This window comes from Acanthaster planci, linkage group LG05 (assembly GCF_054643075.1).
Source record: "Acanthaster planci isolate LZ-2023a linkage group LG05, COTS_SCS, whole genome shotgun sequence".
NCBI classification, from domain to species: Eukaryota; Metazoa; Echinodermata; class Asteroidea; order Valvatida; family Acanthasteridae; genus Acanthaster; species Acanthaster planci.
This window is the reverse complement of record NC_141781.1, coordinates 15,854,618-15,875,686: the sequence shown is the minus strand read 5'-3', so window position 1 is coordinate 15,875,686 and position 21,069 is coordinate 15,854,618. Positions and strand designations below refer to the sequence as shown.

General features: G+C 40.9%; 1 protein-coding gene and 1 long non-coding RNA gene across 2 annotated transcripts in view; one reads left to right on the top strand and one right to left on the bottom strand.

Annotated features, from left to right (window-relative positions):
• msh3 (mutS homolog 3) overlaps window positions 1-21,069 on the top strand; it is a 177,237-nt gene that overhangs the window by 47,940 nt on the left and 108,228 nt on the right. Inside the window, exons 4-6 of the mRNA XM_087137219.1 lie at window positions 14,395-14,631; window positions 17,126-17,275; window positions 17,989-18,155. Of these exons, the coding sequence (XP_086993345.1) occupies window positions 14,395-14,631; window positions 17,126-17,275; window positions 17,989-18,155 (554 nt within the window). The remainder of the gene's footprint in view (window positions 1-14,394; window positions 14,632-17,125; window positions 17,276-17,988; window positions 18,156-21,069) is intronic.
• Window positions 18,149-21,069, bottom strand: part of LOC110990128 (uncharacterized) — a 48,754-nt gene continuing 45,833 nt past the window's right edge. The window contains exon 3 of the long non-coding RNA XR_002599761.2: window positions 18,149-18,696. This is a non-coding gene — a long non-coding RNA (uncharacterized LOC110990128). The remainder of the gene's footprint in view (window positions 18,697-21,069) is intronic.

The following is a 21,069-nucleotide window of genomic DNA, read 5'->3' as shown; positions in this document are numbered from 1 at the left end:
CTGGTAAGGAAGCCATCACTACTTCTAAGCTCCTGTACTGTGTTACTCATTGAGGAAAGAAAGTCCTGGTGGAGTCCTATGGGTACATTTACACATTATCCCAGTTTGACCTCAACTTCATGGGTGTGCAGTGTGCATGGCAAGCGCCGAAAGTCGTTCATTTTCGTTCTGTTAGCATGACACTACCTTCCGATTTTGTTGTCACAACTAGCATCTCCCTCTTTCCAATCCCGCTGTAGGCATAGGAGTTGAAGTCAAGAACATATCAAGAAGGTGGCAAAGGAGAACATTTTCCAATCTGCTGGTGCCATTGCTGAAGTAGTCCTCACCAATGTTGCTTAGCCAATGTTGCCACCTGCCCCAAGCCATCAACCTGGTCCATATCTGTAACCGTGCCCACCAAAGCCAGCTACTACTGGACCCCGCTAATCTTGACTTCGACATCGTGGTATGAGGTGTACCAGAGAGCTTCCTTCAAGCAGACGTCCGGATTAGGGACTTGCGACTGATGAGCAGCTAACAATTTTAGACAGAGCCTAGGTCTGGTACATGGATGGGACTTCCGAGGTCACCAAGAAGCTGTAATGCCAGCTGTTTAGCAGCATCCATGCTTTTTTGAAAGGAGACAGTGGTTAGCAGAAGCAGATTCCTCTAGCCTTTGTCGCGATGGCCAGCCAATCTAAGAAGGACACCTGGACAAAATTGGAGCATCTTTATGGAGAGCACAAGCACTGAAAATGACGTAGAGGGTTGGCACTATCATATCAAGCTGAAAGCTGACTGCCATGAACTGCAGTTCTACAAACTCATCCATCTGCTCCACTAAGAGGCAACCTTGGTCAACATCCTAGTGAAGCTCATCAAGCAGTCGAAGTTGTGCCAATACTAACAGAAGTAGTAAATAGAGATCCAAGGCAAGACATTCAAGTTATGGGACAGCTACCAGGTGGGACAACTGACGAGATAAGGCCTCCTCTTGGCATGCAGCCACCTCAACGGGGCATCTTTGTTCCTGCCAAATCATGAACACAGATGGCTCTTTTTAAAGCCACACATGTTCACCAAAGAGATTGAGCTATGTTGCAATTAAATAAACAGCATTCCCCTTCTCCCCCCCAAAATTATTCCACAAGAAATTAAACCGTCAATTTATTATTAAGTAAAGTCCCCACCCCCAAAAAACAGTTTTTCCACAAGAAATTTAACCATAAAAAATTTTATTAAGTAAAGGCCCCCCAAAGATTTTCAATAAAGAAGGCAATCACCCCCCCCAAAAAAAACTGTCAGTGCCAGCTACTGAAGTTAAATCCTGCTCACAGATTCCAGAAAATTCAACATCATTCCAAACGTCAATCCAAACCTATAAAAGAAAAAAAAAGATAAAATGATTTATAGTTTTGAGATGCAGCCACAACCTTGTAGATGGGAAAACAGGTTTACAGTCCCCCACACCAGTGGCTGTGTACTGTGGATGGTGCGCCACGCCTCCATGCCTATGCTACATTGGCGTCATGGCCTCTCAACGGTCAATTTGTTGGAGTCATGTTGGTAAACGGTTGAGTTGTTCGACATCCTTCAGGTAAACCGATGGCACACATGCCTGCGGCCGGCAGGCACTATACAGAAAATCATGCCAGCACTCTCTTTGAGAGATTTATGAAGAAGGAAGTTTCTACAGGAAGGAACTATCCACTAGCCTACTAACCAGTTCCAATCGATTTTTCTTTTTCCATGCCTGTTATGCCTGACATGTATACTTTGAACAGGGAAATACCACTGAAATAGATTTCAAACTATTTTTATTTATCTGGCAGGTAATTTGCAGTACTTATTCAATCTTGGAATTTAAAGAATGAGTTCTAAAAATAAAAAAATCATACCCCAGATATAACAGTGACAGGAAGAAATTGGACCCCTAATTTATAGAATGACACGATTATAAATAGAGTGTCTTTGATTTGGAACACCCACGCGGAGTGACTTACATTGTTATGTAGAGAGAGTGCTCATGCAATAAGTTGAAGATCCCCATCACTTTGTGAAGTTAGGCAATTCAGTGAAGCATGTGTCAACCCAAATATATATTTAAGTTTGCAGTCTTAGAGTCAACGACAGGGCTACCCACTGTGCTCTGTGGCATGTCTACCAATTATCTTTTTCTTTTAACGTCGGATAATTGATAGATCATAAAAATTTCCTGCTTCATTTTTTTTCTGGGCTTATCTTCACCACCCTTTTGTTACACTGTATGTTGATTTAACAAAGACAAGAGTTTGCTTTTGTCTTGTGTTTGTTAAATTCTGTAGGTTTTGCTCCTGTAAACATTGACTTTTATCACTCTTTCAGTGCATTTGGTTATGGAAAGATCCATGAAGAGGTGATCTGCTCAGGCCACTATCCCTTTGCCTCTGTAGGGTGGGCTTACAAGGGCAGGAGACATTACCCTACCCCGAGCCACAGTAAGCCCACCCTGCCGGCTGCTTTTTATGGAGACCAACATTGAACTGTGGCAGTAAGCTTTAAGAGCAAGTGGGGCACCAGATTTGCTTTTCCAGGCTTTGGAACAAGCTCCAGTTGCAGACTCAATGGCCAAGGCCTCTAGCATGCCCAACGTGAGCTGTCAGCCGCTTCACAACCTAACCATACACTTACTAGTCTGCCTGTTTTTAGCCTGCTGGTCAAGGATACACATAGTGGCTATGGCCTCCTCAAGTTTACCATCAACTTCCGAACTACACATACTTTGGTGTTTGGGATCTCTTCCCCTTCTGCCCTGCCTATGAGGAGCAGCCCCGTCACTGGATCAAGAAAGGGAAGTCTCACCGTAAGAAGTGTTGCAGTCGTGGCCTTCTTGATTCTCCCCTGATTTTTTTGTATTTATCCATCTGCAAATTTTGCTGACTCTGATGAAAATCCAGCACATGTAACTGGAGATTGCTGCCAACCACGAAACCCCCAAATTACATGCTGCAAAATTGCCATGATCCTCTGAATCAGACTGTTCCTCAGACACCAGGGGGGATGTTGCCATAGACACACACATCTATCCCCCTTGTGACATAGGCCATGATCCACATTTTAAGTCTTCCTATGTCAACTGTATTGGAACCCAAATCTGTTTTCCACAATCCTTCAAATGATACTCAGCCATGAAGGAACCCACAAGATGCTCTGTGCCCTTCCCTGTCCTCCCACGTGTAGACCAGTTCTGCATCAAACTCATTCGCAAACTGCAAAGGCTAGGCAGCTTCAAAAAGCAGGCGGACACTTTCTTTTGCTTTCTGCATGAAAGATTTTTAAAAATACATCCCGGTGCCACTAGTCCTAGACGGAGCCAAAGAGGCTGAAGTTATATCCGGAGAGTCCAGTTCTTCCAGCGAAAGCGAGTTTTATCTGAGTTCAGACGAAGTTTCTTCGTCTTTTTCATCACCGCCGTCACCTGCTCAAGTACAGTCAAGTACAGAAATTGACAGTGATGTACCCTTGGCAGTATATGCCAAGCGCAAGAGACAGTCCCGTACACAGACCGCCGCGTCGACCAGCAGCAGTGCCGCACCGTTCCAGTGGACAGATGAAGACAGTACACCGCTGAAGTACGGCTTCACCGGTAATGGTGGTGCCGTCGACCCCCGCCTGCATTGCAGCTCGACCTGCAGTGAAGCCTTTGAACTGTTTTTTGACGACGTTCTCTACAACAAGATAGTGCAAGAGAGCAACCGGTATGCCGTGCAGAGGCCCGCTACGACATCGGCGCACATGCGATCATGGACTGATCTGAACATTAGAGAACTGAAGGCCTTTCTGGGCCTTTGCATAATGACGGGCATTGCGAAGCACCCCACCCTTCATAGCTTCTGGTCCACCGACAAACTACTGAAGATGACCCTATTCCCGTCCGTCATGCCCCGAGATCGCTTCCTTGCCATCCTGCAGTCCCTGCACTTCAACGATAACACCGCCATGCCAGATGACTGCACCGACCGCCTCTTCAAAGTGCGCCCAGTCGTCGACCATCTTGCTCAGAAGTTTGCCACTGTCTACGTTCCTCAACGGGACATTTCCGTCGACGACTCCCTGCTGAAGTTTTACGGGCGTCTCCGCTTCGCTACCTACAACCCCAGAAAGAGGGCCCGCTTCGGCATCAAGATGTACAAGTTGTGCCAGAGCACCGGGAGTGCCGCTGGGTACTGCTACAACTTCAAAATCTACACCGGCCAAAGTAGAGGAGACCTCCCAGCAACTACACAAGTGGTGATGGACCTGGTGAACGACCTAAGTGGTAAGGGCTACAACCTTGCCCTCGACCGGGCCTTCAGCAGTCCCGATTTGTTTCGACGACTTCACAACCAGAAGTTCAACGTCGTCGGCACCGTCATGGGGAACAGAAAAGGGATGCCGAAAGACCTGCAGTTCGTCAAGCTGAAGCGGGGCGAAACAGCGTCCCGGTCGGCCGACCTGGGTGTCAGCGGTTCTCTCCTGGCCATGGTGTGGCGAGACAAGCGCAACATCCGTATGCTCTCCACCATGCATACGGCAGACATCCGTGGCACCGGCAAGCAAGACAGGACAGGGCAGGAAAAGCAGAAACCGACCTGTGTCATCGAGTACAACGCCCTGATGGGGGGCGTTGACAAGAGCGACCAACTAGCGGCAAATCATCGAGCAACTCGTAAGTCCCTCAAGTGGTACAAGAAGCTCTTCTTCTACCTGCTCGACTTGACGCTGGTGAACACCTACGCCGTGTACCTGGCCGTTGGTCACCGCCTCTCCTTCCTCGACTACCGCTTGGGTCTTGTCCGTGAGCTGCTGTTCGACGAGCCCTTGCCCGAGTACCGCCCTCAGCACGATACTCCACCACTCAGCAACTCCCGCTTTGTTGGCCAACACTTCCCCGTGGACTTCGAGAGGACCAGCTATGGCGACTTCCGCTACCGGCGGTGTGTCCTCTGCGCTTCCCGTGGTCTGCGAAAGAAGACGCACTTCGAGTGCGACACGTGCCACCAGCCCCTCTGCGTCGCCCCCTGCTTCAAGGAGTACCACACTGTCCACTAATTGACACTTTGAACATTTATTTTCATGGACATTTTCATTGACATTATATTTTGCATTTTTCATGTGTGTTTTGACTTGATGCCCCACTTATCTAGTAGAAAACAATATGTCATTTCTGGTGGTTTTACTAGGTGGTCATAGTTTCAACCTTTGAAAAAAATGACAAAAAAGACAAAGTTTCTGGAACGTACTGCTTTGAGGATGTAGTATTTTCATCTCTTGAAAAAGTGGCACATTTCCTTGTAATGGTTTTACTAGGTGGTCATGTTTTCAACCTTTGAAAAAAATGGCAAAAAAGACAAAGTTTCTGGAACGTACTGCTTTGAGGATGTAGTATTTTCATCTCTTGAAAAAGTGGCACATTTCCTTGTAATGGTTTTACTAGGTGGTCATGTTTTCAACCTTTGAAAAAAATGACAAAAAAGACAAAGTTTCTGGAACGTACTGCTTTGAGGATGTAGTATTTTCATCTCTTGAAAAAGTGGCACATTTCCTTGTAATGGTTTTACTAGGTGGTCATGTTTTCAACCTTTGAAAAAAATGACAAAAAAGACAAAGTTTCTGGAATGTACTGCTTTGAGGATGTAGTATTTTCATCTCTTGAAAAAGTGGCACATTTCCTTGTAATGGTTTTACTAGGTGGTCATTGTTTCAACCTTTGAAAAAAATGACAAAAAAGACAAAGTTTCTGGAACGTACTGCTTTGAGGATGTAGTATTTTCATCTCTTGAAAAAGTGGCACATTTCCTTGTAATGGTTTTACTAGGTGGTCATGTTTTCAACCTTTGAAAAAAATGACAAAAAAGACAAAGTTTCTGGAACGTACTGCTTTGAGGATGTAGTATTTTCATCTCTTGAAAAAGTGGCACATTTCCTTGTAATGGTTTTACTAGGTGGTCATGTTTCAACCTTTGAAAAAAATGACAAAAAAGACAAAGTTTCTGGAACGTACTGCTTTGAGGATGTAGTATTTTCATCTCTTGAAAAAGTGGCACATTTCCTTGTAATGGTTTTACTAGGTGGTCATAGTTTCAACCTTTGAAAAAAATTACAAAAAAGACAAAGTTTCTGGAATGTACTGCTTTGAGGATGTAGTATTTTCATCTCTTGAAAAAGTGGCACATTTCCTTGTAATGGTTTTACTAGGTGGTCATGTTTTCAGCCTTTGAAAAAAATGACGAAAAAGACAAAGTTTCTGGAACGTACTGCTTTGAGGATGTAGTATTTTCATCTCTTGAAAAAGTGGCACATTTCCTTGTAATGGTTTTACTAGGTGGTCATGTTTTCAACCTTTGAAAAAAATGACGAAAAAGACAAAGTTTCTGGAAAGTACTTTTTATTCCTTGCACCGGTGTTTGATTTTTATTCGATGAGAAAGAGTTGAAATTTATTTTACTACTTTTATGAGTTCGACTACTTCAATGAGAAAAGAAAACATAAGAGAAATGACAAGAAAATAAGAGAAAAAGAAGTTCTCTCCAAATATTTGTCTGTGTGTATTTCTATGTGTACTTTATTTTATTGGTTTCTAAATTTTACTTGAAATGCTTTGGGAAATAAAGTTTGGGAAGGGAAATATCTTACACTATGGGAGGGAAAATGAACAAGTTGGGAGATAAAATATGAGAGTGGTTTGGGGGGGGGATATAAGTTTGGTAGATGGGAAAATATATAACAGAAAATAACCCCAATAGCTTCAAAAAATAGCGAAAGTTACACGCAGCAGCGCCACGAAAAAGACACACTTTTAGACCCCTTTTTTACAGCATGATTCATTTGTCCGTCATTGCCCGCACTCACTGAACAGTTGACAAAGCCCAGTGCACGTGCACAGCTTCCCATTCACTCAAGCCCAGTGCACGTGCACAGCTTCCCATTCACTCACCGCATAGCAACACGGCAGCATAGCAACGCACTGGGCCAAGGCCCGGAACAAACGAGCCCTTATGTAACGCACACAATGGGGGCTCTACACAGAGCGGGCGGCGTGGCCGCAAAACCGAAGGGTCAATGGAGGTTGCTTGTGAGGGCTAGACTCGCCACGGGACACCCATTTTATGGGGTTTAGGCGTTCAGAAAAAAAAGATATGAATTTTTGAAGATTTTTTTAAAAACGAAAATATGAAAAAAGAGCCCGGCAGCGCATATAACGGTTAAAAAAAAAGCACCCGGCAGCAAGTGGTTAATTAGGACTCCGCCAGTAGTGGGAACACACACAAATCAACTAAACAGAAAAGAACTATTTTTAAATTCGCAACTGGCCTCTGGCATTCAATTAATGAACAAAAATAATTGCATCATTTCAAATATTTACAATTTGATAGTATGGATTCAAATCGTTGAATCAGCCCAACAAGTTTCTAGGTTGTAATTCACAATCTAATTAGCTTGTGGCTCTAGCCAGCAGGTAACCGAATCAAGTGCCATCTTTAAACAGTTTGGTCAGTACTCATTACTGCATCTACAATTATACAGCACAACCAGTAAATTGTACAACAATAACAGAACTACAGGAACTACAGGCACGGCTGAGATGAGGCACGGGGCACAAATGCATGAAGATAGAAAATAAACTTACAGAATTTGTCAGGATATCCACATGTTTCAGAAGTGGCATTCATACATGTACATGCAACAGAAACAAATCATAACAGCATGTTGCCTTTACCAGCACCCAGTCGCAAATCCTCAAGAGGCAATAGTGGGCTCTAGCTTTAATACAGAGTGCCCAACCCAGTTTTCAAAAGAAGGAATGTAAGGGAATGGCCCTCCATTCTCTGGTGATACAAAATAATTCAAGTGTAAGTGACTGATCTACAGAGTGCACACTGAGCTCTGCTCAAGCTTATCCAAGTTAACAAAAGAGTCCTGGTTCAGAAAAGAACAAGCCAAATTCTCAGTATGCAATGAGCCATGAGCAAACACAAAAAGGTATTCTAATTAGACATCAAAAAGGCTTTTCGTTACACTACAGTATGCAAATTCCTTTGTGTCTTATTTTATTTGCTAAAAACTTGATCAATTGTAGTGTGCCCTCTACTCCCACAATGCATAGCAGTGCGGCTGCCATGTTTGTCCTTCTTTTGCTTAGCGCCATTGATAATGGACATGTCTTTTGCCATTTTCAAGTTTTTCGAGTTTCCATTCTCGCTCCACTTTCTGTGGTAACCTGATCAATTGTAACATATCAGCAATAAACTGTAGTTCTTGTACACATACATAATTTCTGTCTTTGTATACACCTTTTGTCCTTTTTTGTATGGTATTTTTCTCTTGCTTTGTTTGTGTATGCTTGCAGGTGGGTGAGTTGATTCTACATAGCAGTATCCCCTGGCGATATGATTATAGGATCAACCAGGTGACCTGCAGTTGAGGGCTTAATGCAATTTAGCAGTCCTCAACTCTACCCCCGGAATTTACACACGACTTAATGGCCACTGCCATGGACTCATGTGTAATTCCAGCTGTAGCCAAGTGATTCGGACATGGCCTAAGATCAAGGTGTGCAGGTCACAAGCCGATACTCGTGATTACTGTGCTAACGGTCTGCTTTGTACAGGCCGTTTCTTGGCAGAAGTGGCGTTTACCAACAACTATGCACTGGGGACTGTGCTGAGGGGCATACGGTTAGAATGCTGAGCTGTCTTAGTGCCACTACCAGGACGACAAGGTCTGTTGAGGCTGTCTGCATTCCAGCAGTGCCTTCTGAAGAATACCACACACTACCGGCATGGCTCACAAAGTCTCACAGAGGGTTGGCGGCAAGTCAGCCACGCCAGCCATGCTGACCGTCTCATGCCATGAGGGTTTGAATCAAGTTATAGATCTTCCCGGGCTACTAAACACTGGGGACGGCCCTGGTGAATACAATGTTGGGCCATGCTGGCACAACACAGACTGGACAGGGTGCATCATCTGAAGATGAGGACATCAGCTCCACAGCCAGCTTTACACCCTCGGAAGCAAGTCTCTGTCCACTCCAGAAAGACATGAACCAGGTTCTGGGACTGCTTTCCACATCAGCGGAAACTTCACCATATGCTTCCTTCAAGCATCGCCTGCCACACTGGAGGCCTTGTTTTTAATTTTTCCGGAGCTGCTGCTGGACTGCTCATACGTCAAGATGTTTAAAGTCCTTGCCAACACAAAGAAATGGTGACCGTATGCCCCCAGAGCAGCAGCCGACTTCCAGTTTTCCCTGGAGGAGTTTGAGAACTTCCTCTCTTTCCCAGAGATGCCTGTTGCCACCAAAGATAAGCTGGCTTCTGACATCAATAAACCAGCTGGGAAGATCCCCTTCGCAGATAAGGACAAGGCTAACTTTGAGCTCACCATCATGAAGCTCGACAGAGCCTCATGACAAGGTTTCTGATGCACTGCATTTATGTCACTTCCATCAGAGTGCCTGTAAAGAAAACTTGCCTGTCACCCCAGACCTGGTGGTTTTTACAGTCCGGGCACTTGACATCAACGGTATTTTTTAAAAGTTCGCCTGGATCCCCACAATGTCTACATCTGCTCAAAGATCCAATGCAGTCAAAGCCATAAATATCCCCTACGTAGTTGTCAAATTAAAGCTCCAAGGTTTCCCACATTACGGCAATGACCTCTTTGCCGGGAAATTCATGGAAACGATGGAGGCTGAGGCTAAGCAGATCGACATTGCCCTCAAGCTTAGCTTTTGCGAACCACCCCCTTCACTACCACCGTGCCAGTACTGAGCCAATGATCACCAAGCCCAATACGCAAAGCTGGCTCCATGGCGCTGGGACTCTTGCTCCTTTCTGTCCTTCCGTCCACCCATACAGTGCACCAGTCATGGATGCCCCTCCTTTTCTCAACCCACAAGATCATTACAGAAGGGATGCAAGGAAAGAGTGACCAGTCCACGTTACCCCTGATTGTTCGAGGGATGCCTACAATCATTTGTAGGGTTCTGGAAAGACATGACCTCAGACGGACGGGTGCTCAATACTGTCTCCCTTGGATATTCTCTAGAATTCATCAGCACCCCTCCATCTAGCCTTGATCTAGGTGTTGTATATGGGCGATGATATTGACAACCCCGGCTGTCAGGTCTGCTGTATGTTCGTGGCGGTAACACTGCATGGTGTGTTACACCACACCCTTCGCTGCAGCAAGTTTGCTTTTAACACGTATGGTACATTGTACAGTACGTCAGGCCATTATACTTTGCGAGTGACATCTAATTCCCAGTGAAGCTATTGCCCCACTCTCAGCTTGCTCACGTGCGTGCCTTGTCCCGGTCCATAACCCAACGCATGTACACACGTACATGTACTAGACTGTACTGCAAGCTATAGCTAGCTGGTAACTGTGCACTGCGTACCCCCATGTGCCTGCTTGATTGTGATTATATATGTGGGATGTTTATTCAATACTGCATCATATGTGTAATTAAAGAGGCTCACGATTGGTCCCCCCAAATGAATAACTTATATTTTTTAGGAAGCACGATTTCTGTAATTGGCTCTAGAGTATCTTTGAATTATTCATGACGGCATACATGTAACCGCATATCGCTGAGCCCCCCATTTTTGTCCAAAAGTGGATGAAAAAAAACAAAGAAAAACATGAAACCCGGAAGATGCAGATGCTACAAGCCTGGATCTCTGCTGGGGTTTAACGGCTGCGTAAACTTGCCTTGGACAAGACTACCCTCCATACCGCTCCTTGGTCTGACTCCAGTGCCTCCAGAAAAAAACAAAATGAGAGGTGCTGGAGTCCAAGATAGATGCTCCCTTCTGAAACAAGCCATACGCCATGTCCCCCAACACTTGGGAACAAGGCCTTCATCTCAACATGCTTCCTTACACCGAAGAAAGAACCCGGCAAATTGAGAACAAGTTTATAGCCTGAAGAAATTCCACATGGAAACACTCTGGACGGGAACCCAGTCACTAACAGTGTTGTAGTTGAGACCATCAAAAGACCCCACGAGACCATCACAAGACCAACACAAGACCTCCAGCCTGAATTCAGGTCACAAACTATTCAAATGAACCCCAACAAAATCATTCCTTTGTCATTGTTCATTCTGTCATTTGTGACTGGTCTTGTGCACAGTCTTGTGTCAGGTCGAAATCCTGATCAGGCTTACGATGGGGCCACCACTGGTGAACGAGGCATTGAAGGAGACTAAGATCATTTGATAAATATGGCCTGGTAAGTTCAGAGTGAAGGACAGATGTTTTTTATGTTGTTATTTTATTCTGAAAAAAAGTGTCAGGCTAGGCTGGCAGGCAGACCTTTGTATAAAAACATATCCACGAAACCAGGTCGTGCAAGGTCATGACTTTTTTGTTTCCACGGTGGTAGAAAAAGCATTTCTGCATGGTGCCACCAACGGTACAAACGTGGAAAGTTTTGAAAATCCTGCAGAATTGGTCCATTTTTTATCGCATTAATACTATTTATTCAGCAGTCACAGTGCCACTTTACATATACAACTTATTACTTAGATACCATGTGAGTATATTAAACTGTATTCCCCATTTTTGTCACCACCGTTGGGGTTACTCTTTAACAAGAATAATTGAAATGTGTTAGCTGGCCTGTTTGGCCAGTTACATGTACATGTAAGAGCCCAAGGGGGACACACTCATAGGGCAGGCCATAGCACATTTGTGCTTTGGTACACTGTATATGCGTAGGTGTATCTGAGCTTAGATTGCTTCAAATGAGGGAATTTGCCCTGGGAAATTTTAGAGTGCACTTTTCATTTACTATTTCAGTATGGTACATGCATGTATGTACAACTTAGTGTGACCAGTTGACAAAGTGTAGTCAACCGTCCCAGGTTTAATGTCACTTTTTTTAGTCCGGCTGTATAATTAGTTGAAGTGCGCCCTCTCTCGCCATGTATCACAATGTCTAGCTCTGTAGAAATGCGGCGCTGCTATGTATAAATTGTAAGTTGTGGTGTTGCGTATGTAGGAGTTATATAAATATTGCCTATTAAGAGTTCCGCTGGTGGGGCAACTTATTTGGCTCATTTCTCTGTATATAGTGCGTCTTGCCGTGTAGCTTTGCTTTTCTGCCTTTCGTCTTGCGAGGTGCACTTCTGTATGTCCTGTTATTGTCTTTGCTGCACACTGCATTGCATTAGTGTGGGATACACATCTCCATGTGAAGTTCACACATTGGTATTGATAGTGCTCCTAACTTATGTTGTGAGCCAGCCTAGTTTGGGTGTAGTCCCGATATTGTAAAATTTGAGTTTGAAATTCGGCAGTATGGCATGGTGGCAGTGGACACATGGTGAGTGAGCACTTTCTAATTTTCTTTTAATAACTGTTTGATTATACATTGTACACATTTAGATCTGTATCTTGCACTTTTGTAGGCACATCATGGAACTATGTCCTGTTGAGCTCTAATTTGCTTGAGGTAGTTTCTTGTAAGCATCTTTGCATATTGTTCAGAGATATATATATTTTTGAACATTGTACACTTCAATAAAAATGAGTGGTTGATCATATTTAGTCAACATCCTTAACTTATAATGATTTGTTTCAGTGTTTCATTAAATGTTTAATTCTGATTTACAGTGACCGACTTGGTCCTCCTGTGGACCTAGCACTATATTACATGTACACGTGTAGGTCATCCTACACCACCTTGTATTTGATGTACATGTAGCCCTTCCATAACATCTTGAGTAATTTAATTTTGGTAGTTCGTATTCTCAACAATATTACTGGTGGCTGTGAAACATTTAATTCCTTATTAAACTGATTAGTGCATGTTGATTAAAAAATAATAAGGAATGTAAACCATAAATTCAAAACATATGCTGTGGGAGGGCCGCATATTTTATGCCTAAAATGTAAATGAATCCAGTATATGCATATAACTGTACATGTACTTCTAATATATATGATGCTGGGTCACTTATACAAATGTATTTTCATTTTAATTTACAGATGGTTCCATCATCATATTGATTGTTGTTTACTTTTTTGTTGGTGTGTTGGGGGTTTTTTAAGGTTTTTTGCTTAACCCTCCTATGCAAATGTCATCTGGTACAATATTTTGAGCAGTCATTTTTGCCTGTCAAGTGTCTGGTCTAAAACTTCAGTGTTTAACCACCCGTTTGTATGATTTTTATGGTGCCTTCCCACTGGCCTGCTTTCTGTTTGATAAATCTTGGCCAGTTAGGTGGTTAGGGTTGGATAGTTTGTGCATGATGGCCAGCCAACAAAAATATATGCCAGGTTGGGCCAAAATGGATTTGACCGTCCTTTGACTGAACCAGCATTAAAGGGGGTTAACGTAACTTGGATTAATCTGAATTAATAATTGAATGTACATGTAATTGTTCTAATTTTCAATTTTAATTGAATCAGCAGTCTATTTTCGAAAATTGATGGTTTTTTTTAAAGTTTCTTTACTCTGCATCCCTGTGTCCTTAACATTTTGGGTTATCCACTACCCTTCTCTTTGGTAAAATTTAACCACTCGGTAATAGTAGGTACATATAGTTTCATCCTTCATGCAATGTAATCTGACAGTACATTTATTTAACTCCAATTTTTCTTCAAAATTTTGGGTAGATATTAAGCTTTATATTACAGCTTTAAAGGAATTGCATTTGACTGAAGGCCAAGCTATGTACATGGACATGTACACCCATTTATACAATCATAGGGAACCACCTTTTTTTACACTCTGCAGTTAGAAAAAATATCAAAAGTATGTGCATCATATCATACAACTGTACTCTCAAATGGTCATAGCTGACATGTTGAATTCACATTGCACAGAACTTTGAAGCACTCATCAGATACACACGTGTACATATATTATGTGAATCCTACTACATGGAAAACTCTGTATTTTTCAACTACTGTGAGAAGTTGAGGTACATGTGTATACATGTACATTGTAGCTATACTTGTACATGTATAAAACCAGAAGGCAAAGGACACTGCTCTGTCTCTGCCATTTGCACCGGTTGAAGCTTGTTCTGAGAAATTAATGAAGCAAATTTCCAGAAAGTAATGATGTAAATGAAGAAAAACTGGTTTTCAAAATTCCAGAAATTAGGGGTCCATTTTTGTGTGTGTCCCTGTCACATCTGACATGTAATTTTGTACATTCAGAACACAGTTTCTAATTTCGAAGAGTGGTGAATTAATGCAGATTACCTGTCAAGCAAATAGTAATAGTTTGAAATTAATTTTGGTGATATGTTCATGTCAAATAACAAAGGTCAGATGTAGCAGGGACACAAAAATGTCACACTTTTGGACCCCCAGTTTCTGGATTACCCATATACCTTTGGATTCCTTCAAATTGGTTGTAATTTTGCCTTTTCAGATTGCAGCGAGAGAACTGAATATCTTCTGTCATCCAGATCACAACTTCATGATTGCCAGTATCCCTGTCCATCGTCTGTTTGTCCACACACGGAGACTGGTTGCCAAGGGACACAAAGTTGGCGTAGTCAAGCAGACAGAGACCGCTGCCTTGAAGGCTGCTGGGGAAAACCGGGGTGCTCCTTTCCAGAGGAAGCTTTTGGCCCTGTACACAAAATCCACTCTGATTGGAGAAGATATCCTGTTAGAGCAATGTAAAGCATTTTATGCCTTTGGATTAAATCCCAAATCAAATTGTGTTTCTGCCTGTACAATAAATGTGCAAATTTTTTATCTTGTCTCAGTCTAATCATGACATGTTCATTTGGCATTTGTCTGCAGATGGTTGTCTCAAGATATGCCGAGTTAAAAGTTTAGTAAAAGGGGTTGGAGAACAAAAACATGTGTTAATGGGGTCAAGGAAAGGTAAAAAGGAGTAAAAGTCTTTAAAAAAAGCTGTTTTAGTTTTATGCTGAAACAGCAGTTAAATACTCAAAATTAAATTACAAGTACAGTGATGACACCATTATGGTGTCTCTTCATGATTAGCAGTCGTGGACACGAACACGTACATGTGCAAAATTTATGGTAAATTAGTCAAGTAATATGGCACAAGTGCAGAGTATCAAAATAATCAAACTTGAAGGTCCAGGGATGTCTACCCACGAAATTGAACTTTGAAGGCCTGTTACCTAGAATCACAATTATTATATCACCATTACTCTGTATATGGCTTACGTTTGATTATATTATGCATTGTCTTGTAAAAGACCTTGCACTAAAAGGTCTTTATTGCACTAAAAGGTCTCTGTTGGAAGATATTGTTTGAAACATGAGTTTGGGTGAGAAAATTTTTGAAATATATTGACCCAAAATAGCTTGCAGTATTGTAGTTGAGTATTTTTTGAGTACCAAGGATCTCTGTCAAATGTTGAACCGGTCGGGAGGGAATAAAGCTGGCATACACAGGCATTTGATGGTACGTGCACAAAGGTTAAGATTATAAAAGTTTTGTAAAATTTAAGTTTTAAGGAAAAGTGCTAGTCTGAAGTCATTATTTTATTTTTCAATCATACCTTTTTTGCATACATTGTATGTCAAATGTCCGTGTACTACAGCAGTTAAATATAGGTTTTTCCAGCCGAATTCTTCCTCTTCACATGCAAATTAGTGACAGGTTCATTCAAATTTGCACAAAATAGATTGACGATCTAGATAACCATTCAAAAAGCAAAACTTATCATTTAATTTCATTTTAAGAGCATGCGATTGCACAATTTTGTTATTCAAAAAGTGACGGTTCAGTAGTCAGTTTTGGAAAACATGCAAAAAGCATTCAAATTCGTGTGGACACCCCTGCAGTATGTGTTTTGGCATTCAACTTTGTGAAACAGCTAGCATTTGTGAGATTTGTGCAATGTCATTCATTAACGTGAAGTCTTCTAGTTTTTTCTTTTGTGTGTGACTAGTTTATGCAAAATATTTCATGAAAGGAAACGATTTGTTCACGGTAGAGATCTCTATAAAAATAACGATTGGTCAATGTTTATTTGCTAATTTGTATTTTGTTTCTGTTTGAATTGTGAAAAGAATGAACAACAGTGAAGTCAAATTGTTCATATCACACAAATGGACAAAGTGGGGAAATGTATAAAAGTATGAGAAAAAATAGAATGAAACATGAAAGCAAATATAGTGCTTTAAAAAGTGACAAAAAGAAAATAAGCCATTGTTTAAGAGAATCCAAAAAAATCTTAGTATTCATGCACATTTATTGGGAGAGAGTGAACTCCTTTTGTATTAGATAAAGAAATTGCAAATCAGTAAACGGCATCTAAAGGAGTTTTTTGAGCATCCGTGATGAGAGTTTCATTTTTTTTAGATATATATATAAAATACATCCAGGTTAATATATGGGGTACACTTCTAGTGTGTTTTTCTGTTTGTAATCTCCCTTTCAGTTCTATGCGCATCTTAAGTTGCCCTATATTCCTCTTACCTTGAAGTTTTCCAAATTGAAGGCTCAAAATGCAAACATAAATGTCCATAGACGAAATTGGAAGTAAAATTCAGGAGGAAATTTCTCATTCCAGTCACCCAGTGCAAAATCAAACGACGGTTATGCACTTTCCAATTGAATGAAATTAGTTCTAAACAGAATTTGTCACAATACACTATTCGAAGTCTGTAAACAAATTTGAAGACTCTCCCATATGAAAAAGAAACATGGGAGCAACCAGCTTTTAAAAATCATTGGAATAAACAATAATGAATTTGAGTGGAAAGATGACAATTTTGGCCAGGAAAACCTATATTAAGCAGAGAACTATGGTACTTGAAAAGTATTTGACTACAAGTACAACACTGCTAGTTTTAGGAATACAAGTTTCAACAAAAGTTGTCTGTTTCAGTAAAACATTTCTTTTCTGCTCAGAGTAAAGTCCTAAGAGTATTTTCATGAATTACTTTTTGCCTTAATGACCTTTTAGTATAAGCAGACAACACGTCTCATGGAGAAAATTATTTACCACATTTATGGGATTTGGGGAGAAGGTCAAGCACACAAATTTGTCAAGCAGTGTTTTTGTTTTACTGCTTTAATTGAAAATTTCCTTCTTGCTTTGTGGGAAGAGGTCATGTTCCTCATGTGCCCTGGTAGATTTTTTGCTTCCTTAACTGCTCCTTTTTTACATGTGGACCCAGCCAGCAGCAGCCAAATTTCTGATCCAGTGGACATCGAGGCTTCTTCCTTCATTCCAAGCAACTACCTGCTCTGCCTTAGTGAATTCACTAAGCCTGGTACCAAGTCGAAAAATAATGTCATGTTTGAGTTTGGGATGGTGGTGAGTACATTCCTTCAGAGTTTAGTTGTATGTTGTACGTTAAGTTAAAAAACGTTAAGTTTTCAGTCTCATGGGTGGGGGTAGCAGTCTCAAATCTGAGTACAGAGTGCTCAGAGTACTTCAGGGGCAGAGTCCTGGGCCAAGTACAAGTACACTGGTGATGAGTCCAAGACCAAAGCACCAGGTAATACATTCAAGGCCGAGTACTGGGCCAAGTCCAAGTACTGAAGTGCAAGTCTGAGTCCACATTCATGTATGTGTACAATACCAAGATGATAAACGAACAGATGAAATATTAGAGTGAACACATCTATGTGTATATTACTTAAAACAAACACACCATGCACATGGTGTGGTGAATCTGCTGATGGCGGACAGGTCATACTGTCTGAAACATTGATCATGAGTTCTTTTCAGAACCACACAACTCACAAAAGGGGTATCCATGCATAATCAGGCTTAAGATTTTGGGGCTTTTGTCTGGTACCAGATTGAATCTGATAGAAAGCATTATTGGTAAAGGAAGAAATGCACCTTTCATACTTTTTATGCCCAGTTTCAGCATTTGTCTCCTACTGACAAAGTATCAGGCATTTCAAATATTTAGTGTACTTAACTGTGTTCTATATGTTCTCATGCAAAGTGATATTAATAATTGAGAATCTAACTTGAGATGTGAACCTTCCATATTCAATGGCACACAACTTTGTTAGGCCATTCAACCTGCTACGGGAGACATCATCTATGATAGTTTCCACGACAGTGACCATCTTAGTGAGCTGGACACCCGCATCCACCACATCCATCCGGTTGAGCTTCTTCTGCCCAGTATCTTGACTGAGAAGACTGAGAAGCTAATTCAAGACATTACATTAAGCAGGTAATCCTAATTGTGAAAAAAAACAACCTATCCATAATTAATATATAATCCATAATAACCCGAGAATTCTTTTAATCAGTGGCATACACAGATATGGTAGCTGTCTTGTGTAGTCGATTGACAAAATATGTTTGTCATTCTTCATAATTTCTGCCACTTGTGGAAAAAAATTTATCTTAATCGAACAACAGCTACTGTATGCACTTTTGGCTAGTGCATGGAGCTCATACATGTACAAGGGGTGAGATTTGTCAGGATTTTTTCTGATTTAGGGATTTTTTCATCAGAATTTTTCTGATGTGTGGATTTTTTCAAACAATCTCTTTAATATCTAGAATATCTGTGTTTACTATTAAGATGTTTTCGTATCTAAAAGTTGATATTGGGCACAAGAAATGGGTATGTACATGTAGGCAAACACATATTTATACCATAGACTATGCTGCTGTGGGGCTCTCAAAACTTCTGGAGATTACTTCATCGATAGTTCACTTTCGTCCAATCTCTCCTCTGATGTACTGGTGGCAGGCACATGACATATCTATTGAAAAGATATCAGGAAAGCCAAAAGATGATTCTGGAGGCTGTACTAAAACAAACCCCATTTTTATCCAAGTGCTCTGAATTTTTGCCTGTACCAACTGGTTTCACTATTTCCTGACTTGCTTAAAGATTAACATGACTAATAATTTTTTTAATGTTTGTGTTAAAAAACAGTCCATTTTTAATTTCTTTTCATTCCATATTTTATTTGACCAGGGGCTGAATTGCATGGTCATGACATGGCTGAAATTTAAAAAAAATTAAATACAAGTAATAAAAATAAAAACTGAAGTAATTAAATCTAAATCAAACAAACAGTAAAACAAAATTTAAATAAAAATAATTAAACTAAACTAATTAAACTAAAATATTTAAGGTGATTGATTTACTATTACACAGAAAACTCGAAATTCACAATGCAATAAATTGGCACAAACAAAAGAAAATTTAAAACAAAGCACGAAGAGAAAACACATACACAAGATAAATATGATTATTTTTGCTGGTTAAGAACTTGGTGAAGAAGTTTTGTTCACGAGGGAATTGCAAAATATACATACCTTTTGGTTTTATGATGAGGAATGAAACCATTTTACATGTCTCTCTGATTTTAAAAATTTTTTGGCAACAGAGATGGAATCTTCTCTCTTCCAAGTTCGGAGGCCTAGTTGATCACATTCAGTTGAGTATGATTCATAATCATCTCCAAGAATAATGGGACAAGCATGGTTCTGAATACGTTCTTTAAATTGGTACATATCAGCTTATTTGTGCGGTTGACATGCCAGACTGGGAGGAGATACTCACAGATTGGGTACACATAACAGGTATATACAGAGACCAGCTCATTGACCGGTAAACCAAATTGTTTCATGCAACCAAACATGTATAATCTGACCTAAGATTGCCAACCAAGATTAGATTGTACAGGCGCAAGAGCCTGGTCTCTGACACCACCTTAAGCTTAGTTCCACCAATATTAAAACAAGGTGGTCTAGGAGGATCTCTTTTGAAGTAAACTTGTATGGCCTTACATTTAGTTGGGTTGAGAATGAGGTAATTGTCCTTTGCCTACACATCCAAGTCAGCAAGATCAGTCCTGATCTGGCTAGACTCATTAGCATGACAGACCTCTGCAAAGGTCAAATCATTGACATATTTAAAATTTTTAGTCCAAGACTCCTCTGAAGCACTATTGATAACAGCCGAAAAGATGATGGGACCAAATTTGATGCCCTGAGGGACGCACATGAGGGGGTTTTCCACTTGGATAAAGCTGAATGGTATTTCACCCGTTGATGTAAATCAGTCAGGAAATTAGCAATCCAAGGTAAGATTTCACTTCTAACACCTGGTCATAAAATCTTTGAATGGCAAGGGTGTGTTCAACACAATCAAATGCTTTGGGAGGTGCCCATAATGTTTCCCTTACCTATACCTTTATGTAAAACATCTAGAATTTCAACAAGCAAGTAGGAAGTAGACGATTCCTTAATGCAGCAATACTGATTTCGATCAATTGAACAATAAATGTCATCCAGTGCCCATTTCGAGACAAATCCTTCACAGACTTTTGGCAAGAGGGATTTCAATGAAATTGAACCGAGTTCAGAAATGGAAGCAGGAGTATCGTTAGATATTACGATTATTTTAGCATATTTCTATGGTTGGGTAACCACACCCTCAGCAAGAGATGATTTAAAAATATCAGTAATGGTTGACTTAATTCATTAGCAAATTCTTTTGTAAACCTACCTGGGAATTCATCAGGATAAACTGCCTTATTTACATTGATCTTTCTTAGAGTATTATACATCTCCCATACCTGCATTTAAGGAGGGTGTCAAGCAGGCAAGAAAGCAGGCAGTTCTGTGTGGTTGATTTAGGGTCTGCTTGTAGAGATAGAGGCAAAGGTATCGTGAATAGCTTCTGCAACTGCTGAAACATTGTCTTTTCAGATATACGGTGCAGAAATAACAAGATGTTATCAATTCCTATTTGTTAACAACTGAATACCCATATGCCATCCTGATGGGTCATTTGATTCAGGTTCAGAAGGTGATCCCTATGATAAGATTTCTTAGCCTGGGACATGACACCAATCATTTTCTTCCCCAAGAACTTCCACAGCACCAATTTCTTACCTAAAAATCAACATGACATCTCCTGATAAGCTTTATTATTTCAGGAGTAACCCAAGATTTATTCTCTGAATGGATCTTGATCACCTCAGTAGGGAAATAAAATCAAAAGATTTGGTGATTGCGACATTCAATGCATTGGCTTTATCGGTACCCAATATGCTGAAAACCTCATCCCAAGAGCGGCTTGTGATTCATCTCCCAAATTCATAAAGTCTAGATTTAGAGGG